Source organism: Micropterus salmoides, unplaced genomic scaffold (genome assembly GCF_014851395.1).
Source record: "Micropterus salmoides isolate LMB-PRFRI ecotype aquatic unplaced genomic scaffold, ASM1485139v1 Ms_hic_scaffold_21, whole genome shotgun sequence".
Taxonomy (NCBI): Eukaryota; Metazoa; Chordata; class Actinopteri; order Centrarchiformes; family Centrarchidae; genus Micropterus; species Micropterus salmoides.
Genome location: NW_024041262.1, coordinates 12,258,615 through 12,283,112, shown reverse-complemented (window position 1 = coordinate 12,283,112; position 24,498 = coordinate 12,258,615). Strand labels below are relative to the sequence as shown.

The window sequence follows — 24,498 nt, the reverse complement described above, 5'->3', positions numbered from 1 at the left end:
GGAGAAGAACCGCTTCTTTTGAATTTCATCATCAACAGCAAACTCCTGAATTCGCCAAGCATACAGAGAGTTATAAAACAAGCAGGTTTATTGAAGCTGTCTGATTTGTTGTCCAATGGACGATGGAAATCCGCAGAAGAGATGAGTCTTGAGACTGGAATAAAATCAATCCGACTGTTTGAAACACTTACTGAGGAGGTCAGGTCGGCACCCCCTGGTCATATTAGGGCAGCGTTGGGGAGAGAAAAAACCCTCTGGAGGCCACTCATGAGAAGGAGTTCCCTGAGTTGAAGGTTTCACCGCTATTGAAGATTGGAAGGAGAGAGGAGGGTCACTAATGTCCCTTAAAGCAGCGGAATGTGGAACGTTCAGTGGAATAAATAGAAAGACGCTGTACATCACAAGTGTTAAAGTCCTTAACCTGGCTGCATTGGCAGAACTGAAAGAATTAAAGTGGTCAAAGGTGTTTGCACCGGGTTCTTCCCGGCGGGGGCAGCTGGAGGTCCCTGTATAAGGCCCCCATCGCGAAACGCACTCACATGTCCAGTGGAGGATTGTGCATGGGGCGGTGGCTACAAACAGATATGTGGCACACATTGACGCCACAACTAGCACGAGCTGCCTCTCCCAGGAGGAAACTCTGGAGCCTTTGTGGCTGAGATGCCCCAGGTTAAACAGGGTTCTCTCCTTAACAAAAAAAATGGTTTATGGATTAAGTGAGGATTTTAATGACTGTGTTTTCATATTTGGTCTTAAGTATAAACCTGCCTCAAAAAAGAAAATTAGCATATTGAACTTCTTGCTAGGACAAGTTAAACTGGCTATATGGTTATCAAGAAAAAACAAGGGTAAAGGTTTGGCTTCATGAGATGCTGAGCTGATAGTCAAAGGCCTGGTTGAGGCCCGGCTAAAGGTGGAGTTTGCTTTTGCAAAAATGACTGACAGAGTGGATAAATTTGTGACGTTTTGGGGTGAAAAAGATGTGCTATGTTCGGTGGATCAGGAGTCTTTATGTCTGTCTTTTAGCTAGCTGTTGGCTTTTGTATTGTGATGATTAGGTAATGGTTTTTTAAATTATGTAGTTGTGCCAATAAAGTATTGGTAAAAGTCAAAGTCTCCTCTCCTCTCCTCTCCTCTCCTCTCCTCTCCTGCCCCCCCCCTGTTGTTATAGACAGAGTCGCTAAGCAACAGGTTTGTAGGATGATTGAGGCACAAATTGTCAGAGTGGCCTGGGCCGGCTGTTCAGCCCAGTGTGTTATCATCATGATGTGTTGATGGGAGACCAACTGTGTGTGTGTGTGTGTGTGTGTGTGTGTGTGTGTGGTTGTATGTGTATGCATGTGTTTTTACCGATGGACCCTGAGATATTTCATCTTATGCCAACTGTAAGATGTGTGTGTATGCTTGTGTGTGTGCTTCAGGCAAATGTTTATTTTCATGCAAGTCAGTATGGATTGCTGTGAAGTGAGAGACCTGCCTGTTTCTAATACCATCAAAGTGTGTATGTGTGTGTGCTACAGTGTACCTGCATGTACACAGCCATTACCAGCTCTTCCTCTGATCTTCAGCACTACAAAAGCATCATTCATCATCAGACTGTCCCGCGTCCTCCACGTCTCTGCTTTGAATCTCATTCAGGGATTCTCTGATCCCAGGTCAAATATTCACAACTGCAACACCCACCTCCTCTATCAGGGGAGTCGTTTACTAGCTGACAGCGGGCATACTGTATGTCAGTGCTTCTCAAGCCTTTAGATATGCTGACATAGAACTGGCTGTCGGTTCACCTGATAGCTCCCTGGTGATAAATAGCCCCAAGCCTGAAAACACATCCTGAGCCAGACATCTGAGAGAGTTTAAAGAGAACTGAAGTATTTCACTCGAACACAGGCAGATTTAGAGTTTTACTCAGGAGCACTTGTCTGTAAAATGAAACAAGTAGCTTATAAAAGCATGCTGGCACTAAGAACATTGCAATTTAATGTGTAATGCATATACAACTGAATGATGCTACATGCTGAATTAATGATTAATAATCTTGTATTGTAAGTCAAGCCTTTAATGGATTAGATATGATTCCATGCATAGATCAAAGGATATGGAATTGGGTGGCTTACGTCAGATAATGCTGATGATATTTGATTAAATATGCTCATTGGGTAATGACGTGAAATTGTTTTGCCACAGTTACCAGTATTAAAGCCCTTTTCGCCACATATGAGACATTTATATGCAATCATAGTCTAATTCTAAATCAGAATAAGACAAACGAACCTCAAAACAAACCTCAGCTCAGTAATTTAAATAAATAAATCTCAGCATAAATCAAAGGCTGAAACCCTGCAAATGTCAGGACACACAAACCTGGGGGAGCTCAGCTTGCACGTCCCTGACTGATTTCAAGCCTCAGATCATGTGTTCTGCACCTAAACTTGAAAAAGAGGGAAGTCAGACATCTTCCACTTCTGCCAGACAGACTCTGATGTCTGAAGTGCTGGCCACGTTTCATTGAATCTGATCACATCACGCTGATCAGAGCTGGCATTGGAGGAGGATTCGCTGCAGTAACTCAGTATTGTTGGGGTTTTTTGTTCAGGTTTTATCTCTGTTGCATTATACATGAGACACAAGGATTTTAGGGATGATTTTATATAATATTAACCACATCTGTTGTAATGTAATGTGATATTGGCAATCTAGGATTTGTGTACTTGCCTAAGATGTTTTGACTGATATATTTTTTTCTGCTTAAATACACATAACAAAGTATGGCTATGACATGATACTGCGGTAAAACTAGGGGTGTTGTTTCTGTTTGTACTTTGAGTAATAGGGAAAAAAACACTCATCTGTGTCTTCTTTGAAAATACAATTTAAATACAAAGGCCACCTTAAGACAAAGCTGTTGATATATGCATATTATTTGACTGTGTAGTGGCTTGTCACCAATTTGCTGTTAAGCTGATCTTGTGATTGTGGCTATTGATTGGGGTCCCACTGGAGCATGTGTGGTATCAACTGCTATCAAAGAAAGCCATTTCTATTGGTCGTGTTCCAAATGGCCTACAGACTGATTATGCTGAGTTGGAAGTAATTACACTAATGATCAATACAGCTGCTGTCTTGTTGCTCATTAACAGTAAGCTGTGTGTGCGTACCAATGTTTGTGTATGGGTGGGTGTTTGCGTACATGTGTTGGTATTGTATTGCACAGGGATAGCTTAAAGGAAAAGTTCACAAATGTCCATGTTTGTCTTAAAACAATAGCTACTTGAAGCCAGGTTTGCCTTGCTGGAATCATCCCTCCCAGGTTCACACCGACCATTAAAAGATTCCTTCTTACTATGTTTCCAATGGAAGTGACCATCTGCAGCCCTCTCTCGGTGCAAAAATGTATTCAAAGGTTATCTGAGCCTTAAATAAGGAACACTGTACTAGCCATTATGCAACCAATAGTATCTTTTCATTAGATACAGAAGAAAGGAAGAGTCATTTACAGCAAAACCATTGTTCTACATTTGCCAAAAACTACTTCATGTGACATAAACCAAACATCCATGTGCAAGCATGGAAAGAGTAGACATTCCACAGAAACCACCAGACCACCAGACCATCTACCAGCGGTTGAACAGATTTTAAAAGGTTTAGAACAGCGCTTATATAGAATATAGATTTTTTTAAAATAGTAGTTTCCATAGATGGACTGGCTGCTAGTGACTGGAAACAAAACGCTCCCATGTAATTGTCTATTTGCTTGTCTATGCTTTCTAACCAGGTCACTGGAAAGGAAGTTGCAGAGACCCCTACTGGCGAAGTCCCGTACTCTCCCCAGCATCCCCCAGTCTCCTACTGTGTCCAGGGTCCATCACTCGGATTTCATCGGTGGGAGTCCTCCTCGCAGGAAGAACCCGCCCGCTGCTGCCACCAGCCACCCAAAGGGCTGCACTCTGCCACCTGCAGGTAAATATAAAACGGAATTTGGCAACTACTGTTTTTTTTGGGGGGAGCATTTGTTTACAAAAAATATCAGGCGACTTTGTTGAATCGACTGCATCTGTGTGATTCTTCCATATCCTTTGTTTGTGTGTTTATTCATTTGTTTAAGTAATATCTCTGACAAATCACTAATCCGATTTTGACAAAGCCTGAGTAAATTCTCCAAAATCTCCCAAATGTACTTCAGCAAACAATTATGGCATTGCCGCTCAAAACCCTTCTTTTCATCCTGAAATGTCTGCATCTGTCTGACTTACATTGTAGGGAAAGGAAAGCCCCTTTAGCTTTAGCAGCAGGTTCTTATTCATTTGCCAACAATCACTGTATGTCTCGTTTGTTTATGAATCAAACGCCATGTCTTCACTTGAGAGGGAAAACTGTCATGGTGAAGCCTCAAGTTGTAACCTGCTGACAGAGATATCTTTCATCTTCTGGATGGATGGGTGAGGTGTTTTTTCAAGGATGAAAACATTTATAGGCTAGGTGGTGAAAATTTCACGTGAAAGGAAACCTTACACTAGGCCTTGGTATGCTTTCCAGATGTCCAAAACATGTCTATCTATCTTGGTCAGGTCCCCCTCCCTCCTAATCTCAGGGGACTTCCTGGTTAAATAAAGCAAATGGCAAATAAAAAATGTTAATACATTAACACTGAATAAATTAACACAAATGAAGGTACTAGTATAAACAAAACAATCGAGCCAAGAATTAGTCAAATATTCATAAAGGTATGAAACATTATGCTTGAGCTTGCTTTTTAACAGTTTCAAAAGTGACCTACATACAGTGTGTTTTAATACATTCATAATTTCTCAGTGGATAATTTAACATCAGTTGATTCTGCTTCTAGCAGCTCTCACAATTTTCCAAAGTGGGTCATTTGTAAAGTAATCTTCTCTATAACCCTTGAACACCACATTCAAGACTTGGCCAGACTTCATAATCGTCAGCAAGCCAACAACCATCACATCACAGCAGGACATGCCTCAGGTCAAGCATCCCTACACACCTGTCTCCTCATTCATGTCCATTGACACACACAGAGCTTTCACGTGAGGCACACACAACCTCAGTCCTCCACGTCCCGAAACCGCACTCTTTTGAGAGAAAAGAAATGTGTCTATTATGCAAAGCCAGAAAAGAAACGGCAAACATCAGAAGAAAGAAACTTTTATTAAAATAAGGCAAAGTCTTCTACTTGAAATAAACCGAAGTCCCACTGGATTCACGGAGAGACAGGCAGCAACACAGGAGGTACCGACTTCAAACAAATCAAACAACACAGTCACCATGCGCCCAAAATTTAATGTTGACCATAAATAAACTATAAATTATCAGATTATCAAAGTGACCTAAAAGTAAATCTTCCATCCCTAAGCACCAATAGCAAGTGGCAATTCATTTAGCTTAAAAGGTATGTTTGGAGACTGTTTCTGCCCTTTTCCCCCTCCTAAAGCCAAAGTGCCAAACATGTAAGGGCACATTTGACTTTAGTTTAGATTCAGTTAATATTAAGAATAATTAATTGTGTCCCTTCCTTGATTACTCATCACCAAAACAGTGTGCAGTGGTTAAATGAATAAAAGCTGAAGGGGCAAACATGATATAATAATAATTAACTAATAAAACTAATCTCTCGGCAAGAGACTTTATTTCTCTCGCTCCCTCCCTCCCTTCGACTAGCTCTCTTTACCTTTTACTGTCCCACCATCTCCCTTGTTTGATCTGTCAAAGTGTTATGTTCTCAACAAACCCATTTTGGTAGAAGAGCCAAGCCCAGACCTCACAGCTCTTATGCAATAAACCTTTACTGTTACTACTGTTTTAATGATCCTGGACTTGATACTTGTCAGTGATTTGATGTCCTGACTTTACCTCTCTGAGTCTGAATTTCTGTCCGAGTCTGTCTCTCTGCCTGTTCTTCCTTTCGCCCCACTGCTGCTCTGTTGCAAATATCAAATTGAGAGCGACTTCAGTCTCACGTGGCCCCTTGTTGCCTAGCAACCACTGTCATCGACCATGATGCTGCCTCTCTCTGTCTACCCCTCTCTCTCTTAATCTCTCCAGTTGTGCTGAGAAAACTTTTTTTTTAATTCAAGTTGTTCAATAACCCAGGCACACGTCCTTCACGGATTTTAACAACATCCCGTATTAGTGACAAGAATGCTTTGGATCTCGCATTGGGAGTTGCTCCCCTGTCCTTTTGTTGCAGTGTTATTTGGCCCAACTACGAAAGCCAGATGCATTTTGGCTGCTGTTCAGACAGTGGAACTGATACTGTCATATTTCACACTCTGAAGATCATTCATAAGCACACACAAAAACAGTCTCTGCCAAAAGAGCTGCTGTTGAAATCATTTAATAAGGGATGTCATTACAAGGCTCAGGGTTAAGATGTGTATTGAAGTACACAAGTTAAACAAAACACAAAGTATAACTTCAGAAACAAGGGTACTACAATATTCCACTGGCTCGACCCCTTGTCTTACACTAAGTAGACAACATATATTTGTATTTATTGCTCTATCTTAACTATAATATATGATCCAACAGTAAAAAAAGCAAGGCCATCAGTCTCAAATTGATTGACAGATTTTTTAATACAAGCCCTTAATGATAGACAACAACTAAATCTAAGTCTTTGTTCTTAATACTTTATATCAGTGATGTTTTTTAAAAGAGTAATATATGCTGTCAAACTTAAGCACAGTGGAATATGAATGTGGAAAACATTTCTTAAATGAAAATTTGTATGAGATATCTAAACCATGAACATAACCCAAAACCATAAGGAGGAAAATAATACCATTAATGAAAACCATCATTTTTAAACAAGAAAAGAATCGCTGCACTCATGTAATGAGTTATCCTCTAATTATATCCATTATAATTATGTCACCAACAAAAGTTTACTGATTTGTCTGTTAGCTAACATTAGCCATTTGTAGCTAGCTTCAAACATTACAGTTCTTCAGGTTAGATTTTTGAGAAATGCTACTGAGTCCTTGTCAGATGGAAAGGCATGAAAATGGAAATGAAGCTGTTTCAGTTTGTTGTAAGAGCAGTGAAGTTAATTAAGAACAAGACATTTGCAGCTCCAGTGTACCGTTCTATCGTTTTCGTTCATGGTTTAGATATCTCATTTACATGATACATTCTTTTCATTTATGATGTTTTCTATATTTACATTCCACTGAGCTTAATTTTACAGCATAGAAACATGCCATATTTTGATTTATGAGTAGCTGGCAAATAAACAAAATGAAAATTTCTCATCTAATGGCTGTATGTAGGCTAGTTAAATTATATCAGTATTTATGGTATAAAAAACTGATTGAGACTTATTTTATTATTTGCTGTAAATTACTTGACAGTGTCCCTCACCTTGAAGTACAGAATTGCTGTAGCTTCGCCAGCATGCATCAAGTGCTGCAAGTAACTTAAAGACCACTGAGTGTTTTACGAGTGCCGTTAGTCAGATGTTGCTGGATGGATGCTGACAGGAAGTCTGTCAAACATCAAATGCAGAGTGATGGAAGTACATTGTGATTAGTTTAGCTGGCCTGCGTTCTGACTGTACACATCCATCTCTGTTGTGTGACTGCGAAAGCCATCATGTCGGAGCTGCAGAACAACCCCACTGTCACTGCAAATTTGTTCCTCTGCATTTTTCATGAGCCATCATTTCCATCGAGCGCATGGAGTCATAAACGAGTTGTTAAGGAGGCGGGCTGAGAATAATTGGTTGTTGTAAAATATTTCACCTTAAAAGGAAGCTTAATTACATTCAGGAAATATTTTCTGAAAGCAATCATCTGATGACAGGCCGCAATTTGTGCTAGTTTGCAATAATTGAGCAGTAGAAACAAATATTCTGTCCAATCTGTCTTGCTCTCATATATCTTCTACGTGCAACCCTTCTCTTTCCATTTTCTTACTTCTTCTCTTGTTTCATTCGTGGCTATACCCTAATCTGATCATGTGTCCCTTTTGTTCCTCCCATCTACTCTCCTCTAGGGGAACTGTGGCGTTTGGAAGATGACATGGAAGGCGAAGATGAGCCTCAGCACGGTCGGTGCACCGAGGCCCGCCCTCGCTCCCAGTCACCCTTTTCCCACTTCCGGGCGCGAGCTGCCTACCTCCGCAAGAGCGTCTCAGCTGATGACAACCTGGACATGGGCTCGGACTACAGCTCTGGGACTGTAGTCGAGGGCAAGCCAACCCGTGGCAGTAAGGGCAAGCTGAAGAGAAAGTTTGTAAGTTTGATCCCTCTTTACATGTTATTTAAGGTGAAGTATGAGTTTGGCTCAAAATAAAACTTTTTTTGCTTCTGTCCAATTATGAGTGGCTACATTCCATGTTATCACACAATTCAAACATTTTGGTAGGACGGCAGGTCCAGTTACAAATGTTTTCTTTCTTCATCTCCACATTCACATATTCCGATAAGCAAAGGCATGAATTCATTCGGACACATGCTCACACATACACCCATGCAGGCACACACCCATAGACACGCATTACCACACCATGGCACAATGTCACCCTTGGCTTTGGCTTAGACAGACTTGATTGGATTTGAAGTGATCCCTACAGTACGTGGCTGTTTAGTAGAACATGGCATAATGCGTGATGGCATATTCTCGCTGTGAGAATATGCCATCACGCAGACTCACAGCAGCTCTCAAATGAAGACACCATGACTCTCTGTTTGCCTGTTTTTCTCTCACAGTCTCTTACCTCCCTTTACTATTATTTTGTTATTTTTTCACAATTTGGATCCACCTTACTTACCCCACTTGCAGCTCAGCTACCGTTATCAGATCCTATGCTAATACAATATAAATCTCACTTATGGGATCCTTAGGGAGTGCCCTTTAAGGGTCAGTGTTTTTTTTACAAGAATTAACAGCAACACAGCACACAAGTTACAGATTACAAAATATTTTATTTATAAGTATTTGCAAAGTTATATTTTTTTCACATCTCCATAGAACATGCAGAACACAAAACATAACACTGAGGCAGTCCATGATAAAAAGATGTTGAAACAAGACAGACACTATGAAGCAATGCATGGTTGATAAAAATTATGTATTTGGAGTTATTTCAGTGGTAGCACAAATTGAATCTGAATTTAAGTTTTGAATTTGAAATGTTCAATTTGAATATTGTATGAAAATTTAAATTGAATCTAATGGTTTGAAATAGAATTTTAACTGGTGAAGATTATGTCCAATTTCAGTGCAGAATTCAGTTCTGAAATTCATTTTCTCAAAATTCAGTTTCAACTCTGAGGTACTCGAGCTCCAATTCAATTCAGCACCTTTCTAGGTATGTAGCCATACACAGTGAGTTGAAATTAAATTTTTTGAAACTGAATTTGAAAACTGAAACTGAAATTCCAAACTGAACTTCGAGCTCCACCAAAATTGAAATAATACTCATAAATTGAGAGAGTAAAATTAAATTTCAAACCATTAGGTTAAATTTCAGTCTGTGAAATACAATTTCAAATTAATTGTCTTATTGTTTAATAGTAATATTGTATAGTTTGTTATAATTTCAACAAGTTCGATGTCTGTTTCACTGGATCTTTTGGGGCCAGTGATGCCAGACAGGGACTGCAGGCTTGGTGAATATGCATTAAAGATTGAAGACCTCTATATTGTCCCTTTGTCATCGGATCAGGTAACTGGAGACCTCATTACCAGCCTGAGCTTTATAATTGATTCTCCAGTGTCACAGGTACAACAGGACACCAGCATAGGTAGGGGTATAGTCTGGTGGAAGAGTTCTTTTTGCTATAGTACAGCACTGGATGTGGATAGATGCTGTCTAAAAAGGAGATATTGCACTGATAAGGGGATATTTTTGATAGCCGATCTTCAGACACAAGTAGTTGAAAGGGTCGTCGGGATTTCAAATGGAACTCACATGTCAGAGCTCGAAAGGACTTTTCGTTTATCATCCTTGACACATCTCGTGGGCGCATGAAACAGATATTGCTGGTTGGAGTTTGAGTACTTTATCGGTACAATCAAAGACCAAAGTCAGATCTGGAAAGGAAAGAAGCTCATTACACAAGCTTTTTATCGTAGTCCACAGTTCAGCATCTTGACCCGAGCAGTCAAGTGTATGTGTTGGTATAATGGGGACCGCACTGGATCTGATGACCTGCCGCGTGTGTTTTGGGGTGAGACTTCAAGCAATGTTGTCTTCTAATAGCACACAGCATTTGTCTGGTGTGAAATATAGCACCATAACCAACAGTTTACATTCTTACACTTAATGTTATGCATTTGGTGGATGCTTTTATTCAACGTCCCTTTTTGTGTAGCTTAACAGGGGCGGATGGAAAACAGACAGAAATAAAAACACATTAACAGTTCATCAGAGAGACAGGTTATATAAGGCAGCAGTGTCGAGGTTTCTTCCACTTAACAACATATATTTCTTTTAATTTATCTCCACCTGTAAGAAACAAACTTAAACTTGGGAGAAAGATAGGAATTTATCTCACAGTAGGGATGGTTTTTATGCTTCTCTGTCTCAGTCTTTTCTTTTCCTAACTCTGCACAAAAGCAGCAGTGTTGGCATGTTGGTTGTGGATGCAAGGAGAACATATTTAGCTCACTTTCGTCATTTATACGCTCGTCGAGCAGTGCTCCATGAAAATTAAGGGCCAAAAAACAACCGCTGCCTGGCTCACACGAATTGCTGCAATGCAAAGGCCTGGAGGTGAATTATTCTGGAGGCTGGCAGTGACACAGCAGTGCAACAATGACTTAATATCAGAACAATGATGCTGCAGCACAAATTGAGTTATACTGAGTAATTGTGTCTGTGTGTTAAATATATATCTGCTGTATATTATGAAGACGAATGGAAATGGTATAGCCAGTTAATCACGCAATGAAAACTGTTCAAATTTTTTGCATCACTGAGACCAGCTAGTCTCCAGCTAGGGTGTACGAATGTGTCCTAGTTTGTGAGTTTACGTGTTTGATTGTTGTGTGCGGACTAGTGTGATGTATTTACATATGGGTGTGGGACTATAATCTTGGTATAGAAAGGGCTTACAGAGGTGCAAAGCGATTTGAGTTGTAAAGTAGAAGGAGAAAGGAGGCAGAGACAATGAAACCCCATACTTGTCAAACTGTGTACTACAGTGAAAGTCAATTGTCTACCATAACAGTATCACTTCGTCTCCAGCAACTTTCCCTCTTAGCCATCACACTCAGAGTGCTGTATATCTTCTGTTTTCTTCTCAGCAGCATACAGCATGATAAAGTTGTTTTCCTGTTACATTTTGTGTTAAAATAGCAACTATTCCCCGGATACTGCGCACAAAAGCAGCAGCTTGTGACTTTTTCGAGAGCTCCTTTCATTTTTACGAAGACAGAGACTAGAGCTTGGTTCGGCTATATTACAGTAAAGCAATGACGATGGGGGCTTAAGTGTCTTCCTCAGTGACCATTAAGCAGCAGCTCTCACTTCATCTGTCCATTCTTCAATTTAGCAGAGCATAGCTAAAAACACTAGTAGCATTTGTAGGATATGGAACTGCTGTATCTAGCTGGAAACATGAGAAAGAACCCACTCCTACAGAGTCAAATATCTCTGCAGGATGGAGTAGTGGTTGTTTTTGTCTTGTGGTGTTTTCTGCGGGTTTCAAGTGAATCAGGAAATTATGACAAACAACTATTTGCATCTCCGATTTGTGAATAAATTGAACAGATACCTGCCTGTGTGTATGTACAGTATGTGTGTGGATGTATGTGACTTAACTGCCGTCTCCTGTTGTGACACTGTAAACAATGATGCCTGAAGAACAGCTGGAATCCGTCGCCTGATAATGTCACTCGCTTCAAATCGAGTTTCACCTCATTCTTCACACTGCTTCCACAGTATTGGTTTGACATTTGGGCACTGACCTGAAGTCACCTTCATGCTGCTGAAAGCATCACGAGATGATGACAAATTATATCTGAAGGAAGTATCCATTTATAAAAAAAAAGAAAAGTCTAGACTGTAGCTGGAGACATAGCTTGTCATCTGCTGTACAAATCTCAGGGAGCCGTTTCTGAGGCGATACCAGTGTGCCTCATAACAACAATCAGAATACATTCCAAGTTAAAATCAATCAATTGTAATCTAATCTCCTGACATATTGCGGTTTAATCATATTGGATTTATTTTAAATGAGTTTGCAAATGTGAGTAACTAAGTGAAAAATTTACTTCTGCAAATGTGTATGTGTGTGTGTGCGTGTGTGTGTGTGTGTGTGTGAGTGGGTTTTATGTATAAATGTGTCTGAGTGTGCAAATGCACTCAAAGCGTAGCAGCAGCAAGCTAAGGGGCTGAGTAATCAAAGTACAGACCGTATCATTTCTGTTGATTGAACGGCTGTAGCTTCATAATGTTTTGTCCGTGCTTATTTGCAGCACTTCAGTCTGACTCAGACTTCAGATGACTCACAAAGTTCCGCTATTAAATAAAACAAGGGGAGTCACTTTCCCTTCAATTTACTCATAAACTGGGGGATGCATATAGTTGTTTGTCATCATTTCCTGATTCACTGGAAACCCACAGGAAACATCACAAGACAAATTCAAACAGATCATGCACATAGATACATACTCACACACATGCAAGACTTTTAATACTGCGCTGGCAGGAAACTCAGTGGTACCCAGTTTGTCCAATGAGGCGAATGATATTCAGCATGTTGCTTTGGTCAAAAGGCTCTGGGTTGTCTGGATTGGTTTAAGAGATGTGCCGCTGTTCCCTGTGGTTTAAGCTCTGCCTCTCTTTGGAATCATTAATGCTGTCAGGATACAGACGCAGTGTGTGCTCACACATAATCATTCATAAACACACACATCACACACATGAAAGATGAAGCCAGAGAACATCTTGCGTAAATACAGATATCAGATATTGAAATGGTATTGGCGAGACAGCTTAGAAGTAATATAGTACTGCCAGTTCTGAGGTCTATCTCATCTTACCACCTGATCCGTTTAGAAATCAGCACATTTGCCTCTCTAATAGAAAGTCTTCACCTGAGGTAAGGACTGCAGGGACCTATTCAAAGATTTCAATCAACAGCACTAAGGATTCTGCAAAGCTATTGCTTTTGATTTAAAAAAGACGGTATCCACTCAGCCCGACCTGCTCACAAAATACCTTCAATGATTTTCTATTGTATCCTTTTGAAGACAGACCTTCCTAAATAATTAAATGAAAGAGAAGCATCCTAATAGTTTGTAATGGGCTTTTTCCTTGACAGTTGTTTATTTCCCATCTGTTTCAACCAGTTTTGTGCTACAGACTAAACCTCTTTTTGGACGCAGTGTGTTGTTTTTGCGGTGAAGACTAGAGTCTTCACTCACACAGAGCCGGACCAGGAACAGAACATCATGGGCATCATTCGCAAAAGTTTTGTTTTAGACCTGGTCCATCAACCACCTACATAATTGGTTCTCTGTCAACTGCTGTATATTCTTGTCTGTACACCAGCCACCCTTTTCTATTGGTTTTCTTCTGAGTAGATAGCATATAGTCAGCATTGGTGAGCTTATCAGAGGGGTGAGGATATGTATAGTTTTATATGCGAGTGTCAATTAGACCAGGACCACACTGACCGATATAGTGAGCTTAAAGTGGCTTAGAGAAGGATACACTCGCAGAGTGGAGTGTTTATTCTCTGCGGGATTGACTATACTAGCAACCCTTTCAGATTACAGGAAGTTATTTGTTTCAATGTTAACGTAAGAACTTTTTAGAAGAATTACATGATGGAGCGTTGAAACAGTGGCTGCACTTGTGCTTGGACAAAAGTTGATGTGTCTACTCTGAATTGAGGATGGTAGTTAAAATTGAATGACCAGACAGTGTCTTTATTTCTGTCTTAAATTTTTCATTTATGGCAAGGGTAAAGCTAAATGACCTTGAAGCACTCAGAACACTCTAAGTGGCTGTAGACACTTTAAAAAAATGTATGATGATAATGATTATAAATGCGTTCTGCAATATTTAGATGCCTTTGTGCAGGAGTGATAGATTTTTAACTGGGAACTAGTCCCACTTGAAACTGTAATGATACCATGGATACTCAACTCTGATGAATATTTTTATAGATAGTGTGTATAAATGTTGGTGCTGTGATGCTGTTGGATAACCACAGGGAGTTGTAGTGGAGGGCCTCAGTGTGCACAGCCGCTTAATGCTCTGATTACAGTTATTAAAAGGTGAAGTGGTTGTTTGTAGTGACACTCCTGTATAACACCAGCTAAGGGTCGAGGGTCGTGGGGGGGGGATCCTGTTAAGCATTATCATGAAAATGTCATCGCTTTTGTACAGTGTCCACCTCCCAGACACCAACATGTACACACCTGGACACATCTACTGAAAGGCCCAGGATGACAGATGTTGAACGGCACACTGGCAGCAGTTTGAGAGCACTGTTCTGTCAAGCTGCCGAACTTCCAGTACCCTCAATCAAAACAGGATGCCTCAAGGCCTTTGCAGCATTAGCACAGTTAATACTGGGGTAATTAGCCTGATGAGGAGGGCCATGTGGAGCCAGGGGAAGGCATGGTGGTGGATCTCCAGTTTTCCTTGCTGTGATATCATCCTCACTGTCTTTATTCATGCAGTTCCCCACGTTTTCTACACTTTTCATTGTCTACCATGGTTAGTAACTCTTTGTCTGTGAGCATCTTTCTCATCCTCCAGAAAGATAATGAGAACTAAAACCACAACTGTTCTGGCGTTGAATAGTCCTGTGGTCACTTGGCTAATCCCTCCTAATTAGCTAGATGAACTAACCATAGCACAAGTGCCAGAGTACCTAAGAAAGACTTTGATCACCAGTGGCAGCAATACCAAATCTTACTTAAATGGCTGTTCCATTTTTGAAAAGATTTAATTATATTATATTATATAATATTGTCATGTAAAAGACTACGATATTGACAACTTTGAATTAGCTTCACATGTTCCCTTGTAAAACAGGACTTGTGCTCGTATTTAACATTGTCGGCATCCTTATTTCTAGCAGTGTGGAAGTTTGATTTTGTTCACAAATCTAGACTCAGCTGTCCAAGATCAACAGATGAGCTCTTTACTGTGGATTTTCTAATTTACATTTGGCTTGCTCTGTTCCACTGCAACTAAGAAATTTTTTCGACACACAAATAAGCTTAACTAAAATCCCTAATTGCCGGTATGAAAAATACACCAGCTGTAAGGACTGCATTGAGGATTGAAAACAATGTGCTCTGTCAGTGCTATTAAAGTGCCCAGTGGAAAAAGAGCCAGACTGAAAATGTGATTACTTTCTTCCCATCACATCTACTCCCTGTATCACGATGCTGCCGTGTTGGCACTTCTCTATCTAACACCTTCCTTTTAAATTCCACCTTTGGATGCTCTTTGTCTGGTGTGTAATATTTATCATGCATTCCAGGAGTGTGTTTCAGTTTATTTTTTTGGCGTACCTACTCTTCTTTAGTTTAGATCACATAGCATAGCAAGGGTGTGTATCATCTAGCTGTTATGCAAATGTTTGCACGAGTTTTGTAAAACTAAGAGTTATTATGATAACAGATTTTACATCCTCATTGACAAACCAACATACCTACAATCATTCTAGCTGATTAATGCCAAACTCCTGGATAATAATCTCTAATTTATGCTTTGCAGCTGCATGCCACTGCCAGCTCTGGTCATTCTAATACTGGCCATATGGTGGCAGTATAATACCACTCAATGGGAAATGAGTCAATACAATGTCAATACAATCCCTCACCTCACTGGTCTTGGTGCTGTTATTTTGTGTGTGTGATTGTTTGTGTGTATGTGTGACTGAACTGTTACCTGGGTGGTGCTTGAGGTTTCTCTCTTGTGACTCATTCGTCCTGAGATGACTAACACACAGACACCACAGTGGACAGTCATAACTGCCTTCCGAGCCAAGGTTTGGCTGTGGAAGGCCTACTAACATTCATTATCTATGGAGACTTTTATTGGAATGCACAGCAGCAGGGCGAAAAACAGGAGAGAGAAGCCAGACCCTTGGCTACTTTGTGAAAATAAAACAGTGGTGTTTTTGTTTGCTCAGCATTCCTATGCTGAACACCGCTTTGACAATCAGGGCTGTGAACTGGTGGCTCAGCAGGCTAAAACCCATAAAGTAATGAAGTCACAGCTTTGGGTCTGTTTCATAAGCTTTTTTAGATGGCCACCTCTCTCATTCTCCATCTTTTCTGCCGCCTTGGCCAGTAATACATATGTAGGATGGATGAATAATATGAATAATGCTGTAAAAATGATTAATGTGAATAAACAAACAAAGATAACCACGCTAAAGTGGGATTTTGTGGAGTGTCTCTTGATGTAAACTGACTTCAACACATCATTTTTCATGAACTGCTTTGGTGGCGAGAGTTAATTTAGGAAACCAAAGGCAGTGGTGAAAGTTAGTTGTAGTTCAGAGTCAAAGTTAGGTTCAGAAAAATGCCAACTCTGGCTTGGAAAGGCGCATTTATGGTTAGTTTGGTTACGGTTGGCTTTTTTGTACACACTCATGTGCACTTACTCGAATACCCATACACACAACTCACATCATCACACATAATTCATCATCATTTGCAGCCATCTTCTCCCTCTTTATGTAGTACACTATTTTCCATCTATTCCCCCCTCTCTATTTCTAAAAGAAGCCAAAGAGGAGAGCCACAGGCTGGTTGTTTTACCTAAAAACAGAGAGAAAATACCACTCATTTCAATAGGCTTGTTCAGTGAGACCCCTCTTTGACACACGTGCACGCACACGCGCTCACCCAAATGGGCCGAGAATGGCATGGGAATGTTTTATGGAGCCACTTCGGTTGCCAATGGTAACCAGTGAAATGGTGTTCATTAACTATGTAGATTCAGAATTGCTTCTCTCCTGATCTGTCTCTCTGTCTAGTTCTCCATCTCTCTCTCTCTCTCCCTCCCCCCTCCCATTCCCTTTTCTTTCTCCACTCTTTCTTTCTGAATTCTCCCTGCAGTCTGGGCTGGGGTTTGCTTTTTACTGACATGGGAGCTCTTGCTGAGGATTACTGTGGAGTCAGTAGTTAACTAATAATGATGTACAATAATCTCCTCTCCTCTCCACATTTACTGTTTCAACTAAGAAATCAAACTTCTAAACCACAGGACATATTTGGGGCAGTGGAATTATACATACTTAATAGTTTTGAATTCTCTTGTTCTGTTTACCCTGGCTTCGCCCTCTTATAGGTTTGACCACTGTCCCCTGCAGAGAAATGCACTAAAATTGATATGAACCTACTTATATGAACAACTCTGCCATCCAGGATGTGCATAGTCCATTCGTGATCGACATCCTCCAATAGCACTCTGATTTCCGTGACTACTTGGCATTATATGGGGAGTTATACAGCAGCAGTGCTGTGACTACTTGGAGCACTGTGATCTAGCTATTCGATGACGAACTTCATGGCGTTTACCTTTAACCCTGAGCGACCCCAGCTGACTCTTCAGTTGTCAGGTGATGATGACCTGGATGCAGTGAGTGAGGCGCTCGCTCACCTTACCACTTACCTTAAATGCTTCATATTGGGTGTGAGGTGGCACAGGCTGAGCCTCACAGTGGGAACTTCCTGTGGTGCTTAAAGTTCTCTCAAGAGCCCTGTTTTAAACCATAGATGAGATTTCCCCTTAAAATTACCATTTGCTTTCCAATGTGTTTATTGCTGCTTTATCACATGGAAATGTTCTAGTACTGTGCAGTAATTTGTATTATTTATCACAAATTCTGCTTAACATTTAAATAGTTTCTAATGTTCTGATCAGGATTTAGTAGATCAAGGTCAAACATCATTTAAGAGGTTATGCTAGCTTCCAGGATGCTTGTTATTTCAACGAGACTCATGCCCTTTTCCTCGATACCTTTTCCAACATGCGCGATCGGGTGGAATTGGAATTGCACTGCTTGTGTCTTGTCCACGTATGCTCCAGAAAGCTACATGGAACACGCAGCCTCTCAGCAGCTGTTCGTCTGTTATGGTGATGGGGCACCTGGCAAGCCCTTTTCCAAACAGAGGCTCACACACTGGCTATGTGAAGGCATTTTGCATGCCTATGAGCTCACAGACTTAGACCCCCGGAGCCATTCGAGAGCACTCCATCCATCTTTGGAGGATCTGCTCAGAAAGGCATCAGTAGATTATACCTGTCTGAAGTTGTCTTTAAATATTTCTGGATCATTCTGAGATCAGTGTTCAGTTCTCACACTGTGGACCTTTAGGATATATTTTGCTGGGCTACTTATTGAAGTACTTCCTGATTGTCAGGTGTGGTAATCCATGCTATATAAGCTAAAGTGCTGCTGTGTCCCTCTAACGAGAATAGGGAATGGTCAAGCCTTAATGGCTTATTAGAGATCTATGTGGGTTTTTGCAGAAATCCAGTAGGGTTGCAGTATGAAATCTTCATACTTGAATACTCCTGTCTGTTAGAATTGTCTGTTTCGCTATCTGGTATCTATTGGTGTCATCATTTTATCTCTGTGTCTCTCTCGCTGTTTTTCTCTTTTGTTTAACGTTATTTTTAAAGGTCAGCTGTTTCTTTGTGCATGTTTCCTTCTATCTCTCCCTCCTTCCCCCCCACAGTTTATTTGCTTTAGTACTCACTGTGTTTTTGAAGTAAGCCAGCACTAAACAAACACTATTGATCTCTCCTACCCCCCCACCTCTACCCCCACCATCTCTCCTTTTCATATTCCTTCCCGTACATCTGTTCTTCCCTCCTCTTTTCCTCTCACCTCTTTCAACCCTCCCCACACACATCATTTCTACCACACTCCTTCACCTCTCTGCCCCAGCCCCTCTCTTGCCATCTGCCCTCCCCTCTCACTCTCCCATCTCCCACCTCTATCTCATAAGCCCCCCTCTTTCTCTCATCCCTCCCCGCCGCTGACCTGCCCCTAATTGGTCTGCTGCAGTTGCACCTACGAGATCCAACCAGCTGTCAAACAGATCCCTGCCTGTTGAGGTTAACATTAAGTGGGCCTGAGTCGGGGCCAGAGCCCGGGTTTTGAGTGGTTCTCAGGGTCTAGGGCCTCGGGCACAAAAGGAGGGCCAAAAGCATTTCTTTGAGAGCACCAAATCTCCTGTCTCCTCTTCTCCCTTTCCCCGGGCCTCCCTTCCTCCATCCCTCTCTCCCCCCATCCCTCCCCTCTACCCCCTCCAGACTCTCTGTCTGCACTGACACCGCCTTTAATAAGGGGGAGTGGGGTGCACTGTTTATTTGTGTGGTGCGAGGTTAAAAACTTCCCCCTTAATTGACATTCCGGTAACACTTTCCAATAATGGGGCAAGCAATTTCCTTGAAATTGATGTGTGTCCACCGCAAGGAAAAACACTGCTTCTAGCTTTCACTGACCCATGGATGATCTACACTTGCACTGCGGCTTTGTCTGTGCGTGTGTGTGCTTCTGTCAGCGTGAGAAATTGCATGAATGGTCTTTCGTTGGCAATAACAGCTTGTTTGTGTGTGTATGTGTGTGTGTGTGTGTGCGCGCGCGCGCGTAAGAGGGCAAGCACGCATCATACTCGTCTGTCTGCTGCTAATATGTGTTTGTCAACATGACGGCGAGCATATTTTGGCTGAGTATTAATGAACACTCAGCGTGTGAATGTGCGTGCCTATGCTTGCATGTGGACGTATCTGTAATTATCTTGTTTTCAGAGCTTTTGTTAGCCTATTTATTGCTTGCGTGCCATTTATTTCTGTTCCCGGTGAGGTGGACGTAAATAAATAATTCAAATATTTTCATTTTCATTCATCCCACATGCCAATGAGTGACAGTCGAAATGTTAAAACAAATCCACAGTAGAAAGCCTATTTTGCTCTCTGCTCAGTCAATGTCTGTCTGTGAGAAAGTATGCAAACACAAACATCGCCCTCTGCTGCAGACTGCATCCTTGGCCTAAACGGTGACCACTGGATAGGACTTGTGGTGTAATGACGGTTGGTGTTAAACGTGTGTGTGTGTGTGTGTGTGTGAGGGAGAGAGAGAGCGTAAGAGACAGCCTGTGTCAATAAGTAGATGGGTTAGTGTGATAAATTTGTGTGATAAGTATGACTGTGCGTGTGTGTCAGTGTGTGAGCGTGTGTCTTGTGTCTGTGTGTGGCTGCAGGCAGACGCTGGCTGGTTCCTGGCCTTGTCATTCTGTCTCCCACACACTCTCTGATGTGGTTTTGAGGCTGTGGCTTTCACTATGGAGGGGGATAGCCACCGCACACACTCGCACTGTTCTCACGTCTGTGGAAACACACAGTGCACGCTGGTATGCAGTCACATTCTCAGAAATGCCGATGCACATTCTGAACAGGCGCACACTCACACACACACACACTCACACTCACACACACACACTCACAGCTCAACCCCTGAAGGATGTGACAACACAACAGCGGCTTGCCAAAGTGTCTGAATGGACGGCGAAACGCACTCATAGACTAACACACACACAGCGCTAGACGCCATCCGTGGTGCTGGTGGGCTCCCACAATAAGCGGTTAGTTAAATAATATCAAAGACAGATGTTGGCTCTGGTCCCATCATACTTTGTGTGTGTGTGTGTGTGTGTGTGTGTGTTTATGGTGTGTGTGTGATTGAGAAAATAAAGGGGAGTACTGATATGCAGATCCTTTGGAACACATGTTTCCTTGGAAATGATTACATGTGTGTAAATAATTGTTATTCATTTGTAGCGCTAAAGAAATTATGGAAGATACAAATAAATCAAGCTTCAACTGTTATAGCATTTGGTTAAACTAAATATTTCAGAGAAAAGCCATGTTTCCTTCATCAAAACAGTTATTTTGAGGGACTAGGCGTCGTTTGTCGCTTTTCATGTGGTTGACTTTCATCACACTATTGTTCGTTCTTTCTCTCCCCAAGCATTACTTTACATAGTTGCACTGTAAGAAATAAGAACATAAGAAAGGAGTGATACATAAGTAAATCACTGATTTTGCAGTTTGTAATATGCGTATAATATGTGCCAAAATTAATTGTATACCCAGTAACCAAAGGGTCATTGAATGATTGCCTTAAAACTGTCCCAGTTTATTATTTCAGCCCAGAATGATGAAGTATTTGAGAAATATGACACACGCCATCATAAACTATTCCTATTATTAAAGTTCAGTTTATTATAGACCTCTGTTGAAGTTTATGACATGCTCAGAGTTTTGACATTGTATGAATCCTTTCTTATGAATTTATTAAAAAAAGGGAAAAAAAGATATATCAAAATTCTACACCTGCTCAGCTTTGGCTACGCATTTTTTTACACAAATGCAAATAGCACAAAAAATATTTACTTTTTGTGTCTGTTCTTTTAAATGCCAGATGTCAGCTGACTGGTGGTCTGTCCATCACAACTTTTTACAGTGTGTCTCTCCTTTTAGTTTAGTTTTACTGTAATGACTTGTTGATTATAGACGGCAGAAAATGTAAGGCGGTGTGCAAATAGGTTGATCAGCTTTGATCATTTTCTGGCACTTGTCTTTATCATTATCTTGTCTATAGCATCTCACCATTTCCAACTACTAGTAATCTACCGGCTGTAAAACAAAATGCTAAGATTGTTTTTGAAGGGGGAACTACCGTGTTTATCATTGCATTCCTCGGCTCACCCCTCACCTTACCCCTCGAGGGAGATTCTTGCTCATCAATAACAGCCACTGCCAATCCCAAACTAGCTTGTATCTCTTAGAGGGCTCTTGAAGGGGCCCTGCTGTCCCTCATTTTCTGCCAGCCTGTCTCTTTAAGGTGGTGTTTGTTTATGCCGAGGCTCAGCGCAGTGAGACCTGTGCAGGCTCAGTGCTGGGCTCCTTTCATAGGGGCTCCATTTTGTTCTTAATAAAATGGCACTCAGTGGCCGGGGGACTGGCAGGCACCCAGCTCCCTGGGAAACCAAAGAATGCCGGCCTTCATTTAGCGACAAACAGCTCCTGCCTGAGGAGGCTAGTTCTCCACTCTGCTCCTCTATACTACTGCCGCTGAGGCCCGTGTGTGTGTGTGTGTGTGTCACTGTGGAATGGGGCCATGGTTGAAGGAGTCAGGTATGGCGGCTCCTTGCATAGCTTTTCTCTTGTTGACGTTTGCTTGCACCATTCTGTCTTTTGCAACTAGCTGTCTCTCTGTCTGCGTCCCTGTCTTGGCTGCCCCCTTGAAAACATGCAGCTCCACTTCTCCTCGTCCCCTGCCTCTCTCGCCCTCGCTCTCTCCATCACTCGGTGTGAATGGTGGGAACAGAGCAGCCATTAAGATGCATATTTAGAAGGACTTACCCCTCCTTCTCCTCCCGTCTCCTATGCACTTTCATAACACACGCATACACATACTGTAAGTCACTAAGAGTGCCTGTCACCAGGGACACACGCATCACTACACACACACACACACACACACACTCACGCACACACACACACACACACACACACACACACACACACACACACACTGAGGTAGCCTTGTTGGAAAGCTCCTTGTTATTGGCTGTCCAAGCTCAGGCTGGACTTTTCTCTATCCCGGCCATCCACCTCATTGCTCCTTTCTTGATGTTTCATTTTTTAAAACCTGTATTTTAACAGTATTTGTGTTGACAGGACAAGGGGATGATTTGATCACCTGCCAGCAGGAATACCTGTGGTTCCAGTGACAAGGTTTTAAACACTACTATGTGTCTTGGCGTAGGCCAAAAGAGATAAAGTCAGATGTGACAACGAAATGTGTGTCCTACAGACTGGGAAAGTTTTAGTGATCTGATAACAGGGCTACCTGAGCCCTATTATCAACAAGACGAGGGTAAGCAGATCCCAGGCAAAAATCTGTTTGTTGCCAAAATAGCAACAATACACTGAGTGAAAGATGCAGAGAAAATATTTGGGATGGCAGATAAGAAAATGAGGACATGAGAGAGTAGAGAAAGTTAGGCAGTGACAGGTGCATTTGACAGATCTGAAGTGGATGAGATAAAAAAACGCACATTTCTCACCACGTTTCCTCATTAATTTCCTGTATAGAGGCCGACTGACTGATTGAAAAGAGCAGACTGACACATAAAGAAACAAAATGAAGACAGTGGGAATGTCAGTGAGAACGAGGTGGGGGTGATGAAAAAGGGGATAATAGATACACGTGAACCCAAAGAGTAAAAGTGAAATGACAGCAGAAGGGGGAACAGATAAGGGAGAAGAGGGTACTGGGGAAAAGGAGCTACTAAGGAGGAGACGGGGGGGACGGGGGGGGACTCTGTTTTGTTTGCCGTCTCCTCCTAATGCAACACATATGAGGGGCTTCAGAAACAATGAGTCACCTCAGATAGTGTCGCCACTATCGGGCCCTAACAGGCTCTCTCTGCGGAGGATGATTGTGTCGCCGCTTGTCATGTTGCCACTGACTTTCCCCCCTGCGATAGGGTGAATTTTCACTCTGCTGCCTTTTCGACGGCACGGCTCTGGTGCGATGAACACAACTGACTGATGTTTGGCAGAATGAGGCGATGCAGGATTGTTGCTTGTGAAAGTGTATTTTTCTTTAACACGCACAAGAATACAAGGTAAATAAACCCTGCAAAGCATATGTACATTGCATACACAGATCTCCTTAATCATTGGGTAAGCTGCATTTTTCTTTGGAGAGATACTCCAGCCATGACCTCATCACATGGGATACGTTGGGGGGGGGGGGATGCTTGTAAACCCTTTGTATGGAGTTGTCTGTTCTCTCCTCTTTCAGCTGCTGCACTCTTTCATCCTAACGCATTTCAGAACAAAGCCTCTCACTCTCCCTTATTGTCCCACTCAATCACACACACACACATACACACACATACACACACACACACACACACTGACACACTGTCAATCCCTATCAAGTTTTCACTTCTTTTCCCCTGTACAGGAGCATTTTGATCTTTCAGACTGACTGACTGACTGACAGCGAAAGCCCTGCTTGCTTTGACACACATTGTTCCAGCACCATAAAATAGTCACTTGATTGTTAAACCTGCGCGCCTTCTTGTTAGACACAGCAAGCCGTCATTGTGCTGACTGATTGGCAGGCCTAGCTGCTTGTACAGCCGGTTATGCGGGGAGGTAAAGCAATCAGGAGCAAGTTGCAGTGCGCTGGCGGTGGCCTTTGCATGGGGCCAATTAGAGAGGAGATTTCTCGTCAGATCGCTGTAGCTCCGTCTGTGTCTGGGGCTGTGCTTTAGTTTGATCCCATGAAATTAGCCTGAAACAATAGGGCCGAGCCATCCACTTTTTCTCTGTCTGCAAGCTGTCAGTTCTCTATGTCCCTCAACCTCTTTTTTGTTTCCACAAGTTCTCTCTCTCTGCTGCTTTGTTGTCTTTTCACCTTCATTTTTACCTTTTTGATCCTGAGTCTTTCTCCATGTCCTATTT

General features: G+C 41.8%; 1 protein-coding gene across 2 annotated transcripts in view; it reads left to right on the top strand.

The window, feature by feature from the left end:
* LOC119916317 (ankyrin repeat and fibronectin type-III domain-containing protein 1) overlaps positions 1 to 24,498 on the top strand; it is a 138,264-nt gene that overhangs the window by 31,327 nt on the left and 82,439 nt on the right. For both annotated transcript variants that reach the window (XM_038736293.1, XM_038736292.1), the window contains exons 3-4: positions 3,776 to 3,960; positions 8,014 to 8,252. In XM_038736293.1, the coding sequence (XP_038592221.1) occupies positions 3,776 to 3,960; positions 8,014 to 8,252 (424 nt within the window). The remainder of the gene's footprint in view (positions 1 to 3,775; positions 3,961 to 8,013; positions 8,253 to 24,498) is intronic.